This window comes from Talpa europaea (assembly GCF_964194135.1).
Source record: "Talpa europaea genome assembly, chromosome: 8".
NCBI lineage: Eukaryota > Metazoa > Chordata > Mammalia > Eulipotyphla > Talpidae > Talpa > Talpa europaea.
This window is the reverse complement of record NC_140075.1, coordinates 90711975-90726070: the sequence shown is the minus strand read 5'-3', so window position 1 is coordinate 90726070 and position 14096 is coordinate 90711975. Positions and strand designations below refer to the sequence as shown.

Genomic DNA, 14096 nt, shown 5'->3' with positions numbered 1-14096 from the left:
TTTTTTTTATTACAACAATTAAGCCCAAATCAAACTTTTGAGAAATTTAAGTTATCTCCAAGAATGTCCTAGGAGCTAGTAGACTCCAATGCCTATTTGAAAACCTGACTTTAAAAAGTATGTGCTGAGTCAGCATCAGTTGTTGACAACATGAGCCACCAGGGTGGATGGAGATCACAAATACCTGTTAGCACACCTAGGACTCAAGCAAGGCGTGCCATCTGCAGATCTGCTGACCTTTGGTCTCCTTCATTTCTTCCCAATGGTCTTGTTCCTCCTCTCCACTACTGTTTTGGCCAAGAGCAATCCAACCAATCATCTCTTTACGCTTCATAGTACGCCTGTTATAAATGGAAATCATCAATGTGACATCAGAGAGCTGGAAAAGAGCCACCTGGAAAACAAAGGTCTCCTTGTAGACAGGATTGGGCTGAGCACGTCGGATGGATGTCTTGCAGCGGGACATCTCTTGACCCACAGAATTGAGTAGAAAGAGTTTTCCATATGTATCTAAGAAAAAACAGTGTAAATGAGAAATCATTGATGCTTTCCGTTTTGCTAGTTTAGTCGTTATATTTATATGGGTAGATTTTTCTCCTCTTTAGTGTACCACTTAAGTCTGCACTTGCTGTAGGACTAACACATCTTATCTGAGTTATTAAGGAAAAGGGTTATTACCTTGATGCTAAATGATTCATGTGGCTTACTACTGGGCCTCTTGATAACATTCATTAGAAATTCAACATGGGGCCTGCTTGGTGGCACAAGGGGTTAAGCACACCACTGTGAAGCTAAGCACAGCACTGTGAAGCTGTAGGCAGCCTCTGTAGCATGAGTTTGATCCCCAGCCAGGGAGTCCATATGGTGCAGCAGACCCCTCCTGTCTTGCCTGCTGCTCTCCTCAGCAATGCATTTCAGTCAGTCTGCCTGTTCTGTTCCCCACTCTGTCTCTGGTGAATCCTCCCATCCCCCATACCTCTGGCCTGTACCCCAGTTCTTGTATGCATAAATAATCATTAAAAAAAGAAAAAGAATTCAACATGGACCAAGCTAGGTAGGCATATGTGCAATGGTGTTTGTTGACATGCATAGTTCTTCATCCATATTTAATTTACATAACAAGATAAATGTATACATTTTGCTCTATGTTTGTTTTCTCTCTTCATAGTCAAATTTCTGTTTTATCTCTGGGTGAAAGAGTCTTCTGACTCCCAATGTACTCTTCGCACCATATCAACTAATTAAAGATGACTACCAAATCTGGCTTCAGTGTCAACTACTAAATCTATATCTCTGCCTGAACTTCTCTCACAAGCTCAGGATTTAACTGAATATGTTTCTTTGCCCCATCTCACTTGCAATATGTTTCCGACTCTTAAAAACTTGCTGCTCTAGTGCTCCCCACCTCTGTGAATGGTAGAATCATTCATTCAATATCCCAAATCAGAAATCCAAACTATATTTTTGTTAAGACTTGCTTCCTCACCCAGTCCAGCCATTCAATCACCAAGTTCTGTTGATCTACTTCCTAAGTATCTCCCAAATCCTCCTGCTTCTTTCCATCCCCAATGTACTTGACTATCATAAACACCTCTCACTTGCATCACTGCAAGTTTCATCTTCAAACTCCAGTCACTAGACTCCCCAATCTCAGTCAGAGAGCCTTATGAAATATAGTCCTAGTCATGTCACTCAACCTAAAAAAAAAATTGAAGTCTTCAGTACTTCCCATTAGTCTCAGGATAAAAACAAAATTATTCAGTACAGATAACATACTCTGACCCTCTTTATTTCCCAGCCTCATTGGGAAATAAACAGTTTTGCCACCTTTGCCTTGATGCACTGCACCCCATTACCCTAGACAAATTACCTTCATCCCTTCAATTCACCCTTGTTCTCTCTCCCTTTCACTTCTGCACAAGATATAGAGCCCTTCTATCCCAAATGATATCAACCTTCATAGGGCTTCTATACATCAGTTCAGTTTGAACATCACTTTATCCAGGAATTTTTATTTACCACTTCTTCTTCCCCACTGCTCTAACTCCAATAACCCCTCTGTGGACTCCATCAGAACTTAGTTTTAGTCCTTCTTGCACTTCACACCCAGTATTATCAGTGCCTGTTTAATTGTCTGTAAGACTGTTAGGTCCTCAATGGTGAATAAAAAAGGGACTTCCTTCTTTATCATTGTACCCCTGATGTCTAACCTAGTGTCTAACATGTAGCAGACATTCACTAAATAGTAAATATTTTGTAATGAATTCTCATGACTAGCCAGGAAGCTCAACTCACTTTTTCTTTTGGTCTCAAGTTTTCAAACTTACAAAATAAAGCCACAGCCCTCATTTTAGAATACCTGCACTGGAATGCTATAATATGGGGACTAGTAGCATCATATGTTTATTCATTTACAGAGAGGAAAGAAAATATCTAAATTTTACTGGCAGAGTCTACAACTTTGCTAAAATTTATGAATGGATCATTTAAAAACATCTCATATGACATTTATATTTTTATTAAAATCACTATTAAAATCTTGACTTTTAATTTCATTAACCATTAACTTATAGGTGTTCAATTCTTTCTTAAAAATCTAAACTTAGGGTGTTTTCCAAATTCTGTCATTCTGTACATTCTATTCAATGCAGGCTGAAAGCTGAAAGTGTTTACTGCTCACTTTCCCACCTAACAACCAGTCAAACTTTTAAAAGTGTAAACCTAGATCTCTGTAATTTACTGTTCTCTGCAAGAGCATTGTAAGATAGGAAACAAATTACAACCTGCAGTTTTCTTTCAATGTTGATCTTTTTCTATTCCTGTTTGATGTGTTATTTTATGCACTTATCTGCTGAGAAACACAAGGTGTGAAATTACACTTCAGGTGTGAAAACACTTCTCTGTCTTAGAAACAGTGCTCTCCACTCTCCAAACTGCTCTATGGAAAAAGCTGTCAGAAAACCGACAATGGGGGAGTAAATGTGTGTTTCCACAGCTGTACAGTTACATGATTCCTGTAGGAAAAGTACAACAGTCACCAAACTGCCCTAGCAATCTGGCTGCCAGTTATGGCAATGGGAATTGAGTTTATCTTGCAAACAAAAACCTGCTTATGTCAAAGAGAGCAATTTCAAGCTTTCTCCTGATACAAGGTCATATTCTAATTACAAGAAAGTCCACTTATGTCAAATTTTTTTAAAAGATTTATTCATTTATACAAGAACTGGGGTACAGGCCAAAGATGCGGGAGGGTGAGAGAATTCACCAGAGACAGAGTGGGGAATGGAACAGGCAGACAGACTGAAGATACTGCTAAGGGGAGCAGCAGGCGAGACAGAAGAGGTCTGCCACACCATGTGGGCATCTCCCTGGCCAGCCGGGAATCAAACCGGCACTGAAAAGGTTGTGGACAGCTTCACAGCGCGGCGCTCAACTGCCTGCGCCACCAGGGGAGGTCCCCTTACTATCATATCTTGACCACTAAAGTTGAATTGTAAGTACATGACAAAAAGAGAATGCAATAATCTTATAAACAATCCAGTGTGAGGATATGTGACGAAAGAAGGGAAATTTTGCTGATTATTCCCACTCAAAAGGGAATCTTTTATTAGCAGTAATAAACAGCTTACATTTTTTTGTGTTCTGAGCAAAGAGTTAAGTAAATAACTAGTTAAGTAAATATCCAATTTAACTAGTTTCTATTTTAATTTTTAGGAATTGACAGTGTTCACTACAAAGCAAAACAGAGACAACATGATAATATATATGGAAAACCCAAAAGAATGCACTGAAAAACTTACTGAAATAATAAATCAATGAAAACTATAAGCTATAAACTATAATAATCAAAATAGTATGCTACTGGAATAAAAACAGACACACAGACAAATGGAATAGAATTGAAAACCTAGAAATAACCCCACGTGTATATGGAAAGTTGATCTACAACAAGGGAGCCAAGCCATACACTGGATAAAGGATGGTTTCTTTAGTAAATGGTATTGGGAAAACTGTATAGCTACATGAAAATATAATAAAACTAGACCACTATCTCATACAATACACAAAAATTAACTCAATATAGATAAAAGACTTGGACATAAGACCGGCAAGAATAAAATACAAAGAAGAAAACAGGCAAAATACTCTATGACATAGGCTTCAGTGATGTCTTTGTGGATTCATCTCCAACAGCAAGAAAAACAAAAGAGAATATAAACAACCTAGTCTATATCAAACTCAAAAGCTTCCACACAGCAAAAGAAACCATCACTAAAACAAAAAGACAACCTACGAATGGGAGAAAATACCTGCATACCATATATCAGACAAAAGGCTGATATCCAAGATCTACAAAGGACTCACACAATGTAACAAAAAGAAAATAACCCAATCAAAATATGAGCTGAAGAGCCAAATAGGTACTTCTCAAAAAAAAAAAAAAAAAAACACAAAAAAAGCCAATAGGCACACACAAAAAATGTCACTCATCATTTAGTGTCAGAGCAATGCAAATCAAAAGAACAATGAGGTGCCATCTTACAGTTGTGATAATGGACCATAACAAAAGAACAGAAATAAGTGTTGGTGAGGATGTAGGGGGGAAGTAATTGTTGTTCACTTTGGTAAGAATGTAGACTAACCAGCCCCTGTGGACAACAGTAGAGATTTCTCAAAATATTAAAACTGAATCTCCCACACAACCAGTAATTCCACCTCTAGGTGTCTATCTGGAGAATGCAAAAACACTCATTTAAAGGAAGATGAGGTACATAGATACAATGGAATACTACTCAGCTATTAAAAAAAATAAACTCTTGCTCTTTGCAAGAACATGGGTGGAACTGTAGGGGATTATGCTAAGTGAAATAAATCATGCTTAAACCCTATAATAAACAATCTCTGCCTCAAAATACCTAAAATCTTTTCTGTTTTCCTGAAAAATGTTGACTGATACAGTAATTGGCAATCTGAACTAAAATGTTATAAGAATTAAAAAAATAAATAAGAACGGGCCCTGGCCTAGAAGTTGGGTGCCAGGTGATGGAGAAAATAATATCAGATAATAGAAAAGTGGAGATCTTTAATCCACAGTTATGTGATGGTACAAGTGCCATCTGCTATAGCTTGGAAGCAGGAGCATATGCCTAATGAGTTTGTTGCTCTAGGGAAACAGATTGAAAAACAGAATGTTAGAAGTGTGTATTCAGCACTACGGCTTCATTTTAGAAGGTGAGGGTATGGGGGAGGAAAGGTTAGCTTGGGGAAAAACTGACCAGTGTAGAAGAAAAATAAAAAGAGAGAAAGTAGAGAAATTCAGACTTTTTATGACGAGCCAAACTGATTGCTTTCAGAACTCCAAACTGTAAGAGAAGGATTTGAAAAGGCTTTGAGCAGCAAAGACACAAAAACCTTCTCAGGAGAATAATAGAACAGAGATTTAGGTCAAATATCTAATCAATGTTGTAGCCTTCTTACCAGATTTGAGTTGACCGGGCTATGTAATTACTTTCTGAATAACAGAATATGAAAAATGATCATTTTTACCTTCAAATATGGCTAAATTTAACCACTCCCACCCAAGCAAGAAATTTCCCTGCTATCTCTTGCCCTTCCATGGCAACAATCAAGCCCCCATTTTGAATATAACATTTTCATTGCCTCATTAAATAAAAGGAAACTGCATGCCTTAGTTACAGCTTAGAGGAGAGTTACTTGACTCACATTAGACTATAATACAGGGGAGAAATAAAGCTTTGCTCTGTTAAGCTACTGAGACTGCAGAGTTTGGTATTGCATCATAGCCTAGTCTACAGTAATAAACATTCTATTATTCATCTGTTGAGTTCATTTTATCAAAATGGATAACATATTTTATCAAAAGCTTCTTCTGCACCTATTGAGACATCATGCTTTCTCCTAAATAATTTAATATGAATTACACTAGCAGATTTTCTTATTGTCAAATCATTCTTGCATTCCTGAGGTAAGCCCAATTAGTTGGCAATTAGTATATTTCATCATTTATGAGTCTAGGTGGGCCCAATATTAGTTGCAGCATACGAGAGGCTGTAGGGAGAGGAGAGAGGGAGAACAGAAGAGAAAAAATAATTTAATTGTATATCTATCATTTATATAACAATTTGTCTTTTTACATTTATTATGATCACTGGTCTATTTTGATTTTTTTTTTTGGTTTGTAGTATCTAGCCTGCGATTTCTATGCTTATAAATTTCTGCTTTCATTGGATGCACAGAATTTTCCTTATTCTAATTTATTTCCTCCACTGGTTTGAAAAGCAGAATTAAAATGCTAACATGCATACTTGATTTAATGTCCAAAATTAATGAATAGCTTTACCTGACCATTAGGCAATATAAAAAACTTAGAATTCTTTGATTTTCATCTCCCTTCCCATCCTTCATGTTATTTCTGCCTAGAACTTTATTTCTGCTTTGCAGTTGTACTCCCAATATTAGTCACTTTCCCTGCTGTTGCTATTTTTGTTTCATGCAGTCCAGACATGCTTATATTTACCTATAGGTTTACCATATTTTTTGTTCATTAGTCTTGAACTCACTCTTTCCTTCTATCAAGGTTTTAAGGATATTCTCTCCATTGACCCCTGGTTTCTAATGTTACTTTTTTATTATTTATTTTATTGTCTTTATTTTTTAATTTCATATAATTCTTACATCGTTTTGCATTTTTGCACAATGTATGCATTTTCACTTTGGTTATAATCCCCATACAATTCCCACCCCACCCCCTTATTTTTACCCTAATCCCTCCTCTAATGTACTTTTGAGAAATCTGTCCTCACTCTTTAACTGTCGTTCTTCTGCAGGTAACTATGGGTTTCTTCTAGAACAGACTTATTGAGATGTGACTTATATACCAAGGTAATCGTGTTTTCTCCCCTGTTGCTTTTTGGATTTTCTAACTTTGATATTGCTGTGCAAATTAAATTAGTTGAGATAAGTAAAGGAATATAACATATGTATTTCATAATTTAGTGCCATATATTAAAGCAATATGAATTCATACAAATGGGTCATAATTCTATGGAGAGCTAATAATAAACACTACATTTAACTGATAATTGGACCAAGATTTTAAAAGAAGGTAGTATGCCCACTCTCTGCTTATTTCACTTAGTCCTTTCTCTCCTGCATGCCTTCTGCAGCGCACCCCTGCACTTCACTTGTTCTTTACACTACAAATGGGGCAGCTCGATTTGCTTTGCTTTTCTGTGGCCTCTGCTATTGTGAATGCCTAACAAGGTTAATATGCTGCTGCTACAAGTATTACCATTTAGGATGTAATTATCATACGTGGCTAATCATATACATGCCAAGAAACTGGGGGACTAATTTTTAACTGGAGAGGATATCTTGATGGTGTGTGACAAGGACTATTTTGTGTGTCTACATATACACAGATATACACAATGCAGTAGAGCATTGTAGAAAGAGACATAGTGAAGTTGAAGATGGCAAAAGATAACTTGCCAGTAGAAAAGCTAACATTTTTTAACATAGCATTTGTATCTGCAACTTTAGCTTGTTAACTTCATTTAGTAGGGAAGGAAATGAAATTCAGAGAGGTTAAATCAAAAGTTGAGGACAATACAATAGGGTGGCAGACCTAGAAAACAGACAACAGAACAGAGTTGCTAGATTGTTAGTGAATTGCTCTCCCATGAAGTCAAACTGGAAAGATAATCAAATGATTCTAATTTCCAAAGGCAAAGTTTTCAAAAAACATTTGTAAATGAATATCAATATTTCCATTGTCTACCAGCCACTGTAAGTAACTGTTAAACCTAGCCAATCAGTCATGTATAGACAGGGAGACCATTTCTAGACCTTTGGCTGTGGTTTATAAAGGGTGTTACAAAAGACATCTTTAGGTTCAGCTGCTTTGTATCCCTTCCCTCTCCCCCACTATTTTAAAATTTTTTAATTGAAGTAATATTACATTGTAGAAGTTTCCAGTATGCACTATTGAAAATCAACATGCATATATGCTACATTAATTTCTCCACTAAATATACAATGCCATCCTTCACCAATACCATTGACCTCTTGTCCAACTTACTTACCCTTTTTCCCCCTTCCTTTCTGTTTGTTTTTTAATATATATATACACTACATATAAGGGAAACCATATGGAGTTTTTCTTTTTCCATCTGGCTTATTTCATTAAGTACAATAACCTCTAAGTTCATTCACGTTGTTCCAACAGGATGGGGTATATATATATATATACAAATGGAATATTATTCAGCTAATAAAAACCATACAATATAGAAAGAAAATAATCCATTTTTAAATGGATCGAGGACCTGAATAGACATTTTCCAAAAGAAGATACATGGATAAAAGGACAATAGGTATTTGAAACACCACTAATCATCAGGAAATTGCAAATCAAAATCACAATGTGCTATCAACTCATCTGTTGGAATGGCTATTATCTTAAAGACAGAAAGTAAATGTTAGTGAGAACATAGAAAAAAGGGAACCCTTGTACATGGTTGGTGGGAATGTCACTTGGTATAATCACAATGAAAACAGTGTGGAGGCCCTTAAATAACTAGATCTATCATATGATCCAGCAATTTCACTTCTGAATATTTATCCAAAGATAAATACAAACACTAACTTGAAAATAAAAACACTAATGCAAAAATATACATGCACTCATTGCATGCATACATTGCAACATTATTTACAATAGCCAAGATAAGGAAACAATTTGTCCATCAATGGATAAAGAAAATGTTTATTATAGTGTTTAAGTATGACATTTCTCTTAGCACAATCCCTCCAGTTCTACCCATGTTGTCACAAATGTCAAGAATTCACCTTTTTTTTTAAATAGCTGAGTAGTATTAAATTGTGTATACATACTACATCTTCTTAATCCACTCATCTCTCCTTGGGCAGTTAGGCTGTTTCCATAGCTTAGCTATGGTTAAATGAGCTTCAGTGTACATAAGAGTGCATAGACACCTTTGAATAAGAGTTTTTTCATACTTTGGGTAGACGCCTTGGAGTGGAATTGCTGTGTCACATGGAATACCTATTTTTAATAGTTTTAAGAACCTCCACATTGTTTTCCATGGGGATTGGACTAGTCTACAATCCTACCAACAGTGCAGGAGACTTCTTTTTTTTCCGCACGTAGGGTGACATACGTTAACCAGACTTATTATGGTGATCATTTTACAATAATCATTTCACAATATGTCAAATATCAAATTATTTTGTAGCATACCTAAAACAAATAAAATGTTATTTGTTGGTTTATATATTTATTTATTTGTTCATTTATTTATTTATTTATTTATTTATTTATTTATTTTAAGGTTTGTTCATTTATTTATACAAGAACCAGGGTATAGGCCATAAGTGTAGAAGGGTGAGAGGATTCACCAGAGACAGAGTAGGGAACAGAACAGGCAGACTGACGAAATACACTGCTGAGGGGAGCAGTGGGCATGACAAGAGATGTCTGCTATGCTATGTGGAACCCTCGCTGGTTGGCCGGGATCAAACCCGCACTGCAGAGGTTGCGGACAGCTTCATAGCGCTGCGCTCAACCACCTGCGCCACCAGGGGAGGCCTGTTATTTGTTGGTTTAAAAACAAAACTGCTTAGGTCCTCCCTGGTGGCCTAGGGGTTAAGTCTCAGCACTATCACCACCATGGTCTGAGTTCAATCCCTAGCCAAGGAGCTAACACGCATATGGCACAGCAGACCTCTCCTGTCTCACCTGCGGCTCCCCTTAGCAGTGTATTTCAGTAGACCTGCTTGTTCTGCTCCCCACTCTGTCTCTGGTGAGACCTCTCACCTCCTGCACCTCTGGCCTGTACCCCAGTTCTTCTATGCAAAAATAAATAAAATCTTAAAAAAGAATTAAACTGCTAAATTTTTGGTGCATTTTTAGTTAAATAGGAAATTATTAGACCTTTCCCCACACCCTTGCCAACACTTGATGGAATCCACCTTTTTAAATTTAGCTACTGGGGGGAGGGGCCAGAAAGATTTGTATCTCTCAAAGTGTCCCCTTCTAGCTCCTTAACAAGAGAGCAAAACCTAGTTCTCACTAAACCCTCTCCCCCAAAGATACCTCAGAAGTTTGGGGAGGTAGCCTTTTATTTTAGTCATTTCTTCTTAGACCCTAACAGAGAAGAGAAACTTGATCAACTATTTGTCCAACTTCTCTATCTTGCTTAGGAAGAAAAGTTTAAAATATTAGAACTGTCATATGACAGAATAAAGTTGGCAAGTTCAAAGGTATCTTTTGTTTCAATATATTTTGAAGCAAAAATATTCTTACTTCTAAATCACAGCCTTGTTTTTTGTTTCTAGTAAGATTAAAACCTTTGACACATTCTACAGATGAAAAATTCCCTACTCAGTCTTAACTTTTTTTCCTTTCCCACTAGCCTAAGAGCCATTCTTCACAGTATCACAGCTACCCCACAAGGGAGGATGGATGTCTTCTCTTCACAGGGGAATAACTGTACCTGAGCAGTATGTCTCAGGCACAGAATTTATGACCTTTGCACACATAGCTCTATACATGTGTCTTGCCTGACAGCCTCCCTCCTGGTTGACTCTTATGCAGGTCTATGGGGGGTACCCCTCCCTTTCCTCACTTGGCATGCTCCCTCCAACATTCTCCATTCCCCACTCCAGTCCTATTTATCCCCAGCTTATATCTTCTCTCTCTTCCCCCTTTTTCTTCCAACACTGCTCAGTTACATCAAAAAATTCTTATTCCTTTCTTGCTCTTGTTCTCTTCCTCCTGGAAACTAAAAATGTATCTTAAGGTTTCCTGATGACGGTCAAAGTATTGCTAGAGCCATAATGAAGTGAGACATAATGAAGAAGCAACGCCATCAGCACCCAAAGTCCTTGAAAGTACCAAGAGGTCCTTTCAGAATCACCACAAAGAAACATTCTACTTTCTCAACCCCTCCTAATTAAACTGGCTTTTCCTCAAGTACCAGCATTCTACTTGAACAAAAAACTTTTGTCTTCACTGTTGGGTTTCTGTTTTAATTAATAGTATCACAGTAACATTGTCTTCTATTACTTTGGCTGCAAAGATACAGCATGTCAGTTACATTTCACATTAACTTGCAAAACTAAGCTTATGAAAAATCATGTAATAATCGCCAAACTGACTTAATCTTCTGGAGTAAAATTAAGGTATAAATTAGAACTTGCCCTTTTTTCCCTACTCTGTTTTAAATATTTTTTATTAGAATTTCCTCTATGGGCATCATTTCTTTTATACAGAAATGTGTGGGGAAACCATAGTACCTCCTCAGCAACACAGCTTTATATGGAATACTCTGATATAGAGAGTGTATAATGATGACCCTGTTTCACAGAGGAGCCTCAGATTCTGAAGCTTTGGTAACTCACAGCTAGTAAATAGCAGAGCCTGCATTCACACCTTAGTTTGTCAGATTCCAGCTGATTTTTCCTTAGCCACCATGCCATCCTTCTTTTCTGGAATGCCTGCTTCCACCCAGCACACAAATTAAAGTTTCCCAGCATGGGCTGGAATAGGCCACAATGCGATCAACCTCCCCATCATTCCCAGCAGCTCCACCATGTTCTCCCTAAAAAAATTGTTTAGAGGACAGGGAAAGAGAGCAGCAAAAGCTCTGAGTGAAAAGCAGTAAATCCAATTCTTTAGTAAATCCCAGCTAATTTGGGAAACAAAGCTGTATCTAGCAAGTAACTCTAGCTGTGCAATTAATAATCAGCACTTACTGTGCATTTTGAATAGCTCTTACCTGGCTCTGAGTGTCAACACAATATGGCTTACGTGTCTGGTTTCTTCTGTAGTCTAGAGTATTGAATACCTTACACTAATGGCATTCATATAGACTGTCTGATAAGCTACTATGAACAGAAACTTTGTGAGTTGCATCACAGTTAAAGTCTAAAAAGAATGAGAGCCCAGATGTGGTTGTAGAAGTTGACCTTTGTTGCCAGCTTGGCTGACTAGTCAATTGATGGCTTCATGTAAGGCCAGATCCTCTGAGTCTTGCAGCCTACCATACTGTTAGTCACTTCATCCTTAATCCAGTAAGACCTTGGGGCCTGTGGTAGACAGGCTCACTTCACCTCCATTCTACTACCTTTTATTTAAACTTCCTGCAAGAATGGAAACGCAACATTTCCAGACTCTCTTGCTGCTAGACTTCTAGGTATGAATTTGGTTCTTTTGATTAGATAGAGTTGTACAAGATCCCCAAGGCAGGATGGAGGCAGCAACCATCTTCCTGCCTCCTTTCAACTATTTTTTCTAGCAACAATATCATCAAACAGCAAGCTAATTTTTTAACAGTATTATTCCATTGTTCAACCTCCTCGAATGTTGGAAAGAAGATGAGGCAGTTGGCAGCAGTTTTGTTTTGTTTGTTTGTTTGAATTTTGGATTCCTGAGCCCTGAGAGTGTGGTTTTCCAGAGGTGATCTCAGAAGCAGTAGCTGCTCTGGTGAGCGATGCTTTTATTATCCCAGACCTCCCTCCTCAGCATTCTCCCCCATTCATACCATGGCCACTAAAATTTCCTGTGTGCTTATTCTATGCTATTTAGGCACTGTTCTAAATACTTTACATAAATTACTATATTTAAACTCCAAAAACATATGAGGAATGTGTGTTAATATCTCTTTGCCCTAAATGAGCCTATTGGGATTTAAAAAGAGAGAGATTGCATGGGATCAGGGCAAAGAGAGTTGGCAAGCAGGTAAAGCTGAAGTTCAATCTTGCATCTGCCTCACTCCAAAGTCTGACTTCTCCTTCTCCTTGAGGACCTGGGACCTATAAGCTGATTCCAGTTGTCCATATGCAATGTTACTTTTTATTTTATACAATAAAATACCCTATGGGAGGTATTTTTTGCCAAGAGTCATCTAGATATCAAAGTAGCCTTCAATCTAACTAATGGAAAGCTATCTAAAAGATATTCTAAAAATCCAGAGATATAACTTTGTAAAAACTTGCCTAACCCATACTAAGATTACTTTATTGCAAAAATTAAAGAATTAAGATGAAAGTAGGCACAGCCTTCTTCGTCCCCCTGCAGGATGAGAATTGGGAGAACAGACATGCTCTTACCAGGCGCTCTGTTAACAGCGAGGTTTCGGAAATGGCTGCCTTTGATCATTTCCACAGATAATCGCCCCGTTGTGGCATTGTAGGAGAGCCCCACCAGCAGCTCTGGCGCCCCTCCATGAGACAGCGACTGTGTAGATGAAGCACTATCACTGTGAGAAACTGCAGATGGGCTGAGCGGAGACTCTCCACTCTGGAGGGGAAGAACAACAAAGAATCCATTGGCCCACACGGCACTACTCCCTCTTACAGAAAGCCGATATTATGTTTGGTGAAATTGTGGACCAATCTCAACTGCTGCCAAAGATTACTAACGGCACACTCGGCATGAATGATAATGGGCCTGGGAGAACAGTCATGGATGGGAGCCCCCGCAATATTAGTTGACGTATTTGTTTCAAGAGCGTCTCCATTCAATATTTCCTCTCTGAAGACAAAACGGACAAAGATGTTATTACTAGTGTAAATCAAATCCTCCAAGATACATGGAGAGTTAATAATACATTTAATATAGACCAAAATTCCCTCCTGTGTAATTTGTGCTCCAATGTTTCTATGGAACCCATCCACTGCAGGCATGGGCTTTGTTTCTGTTCTCTGCAGCTTCTTGATGAATGTAGCAACACAGGAGGCATTTTGTCCTTACTAGTAAAGAAAGACCACTGGACAGCTAGCACCATGTAGAACACTTGGCACCTCATCCTGCTTCGGAAGGTTGTCAGGCATACGCTCAATGCTAAATTTTTCCTCCTAAGGAAATGAATTGCACTGGAAATGAGCACATTTACAACTGTTTGATAAAGAAGCTAACACGCAGACTATGGATTAGAGCTCAGTGACCATGCAGAAACTAAGTGAGCTCAGAAGAATCCATAGTTTCTGTTAAGTTTATTCCCCCACACTTGTCCAAAGTACCTGCCCTTATGCTCCAGACACATTGGGAA

At 37.9% G+C, this 14096-nt stretch overlaps 1 protein-coding gene across 2 annotated transcripts in view; it reads right to left on the bottom strand.

The window, feature by feature from the left end:
• Positions 1-196: 196 nt before the first annotated feature.
• SYT16 (synaptotagmin 16) overlaps positions 197-14096 on the bottom strand; it is a gene marked incomplete at both ends in the record, with an annotated part of 91489 nt that continues 77589 nt past the window's right edge. For both annotated transcript variants that reach the window (XM_084241182.1, XM_084241183.1), the window contains 2 exons: positions 197-510; positions 13156-13345. In XM_084241182.1, the coding sequence (XP_084097308.1) occupies positions 197-510; positions 13156-13345 (504 nt within the window). The remainder of the gene's footprint in view (positions 511-13155; positions 13346-14096) is intronic.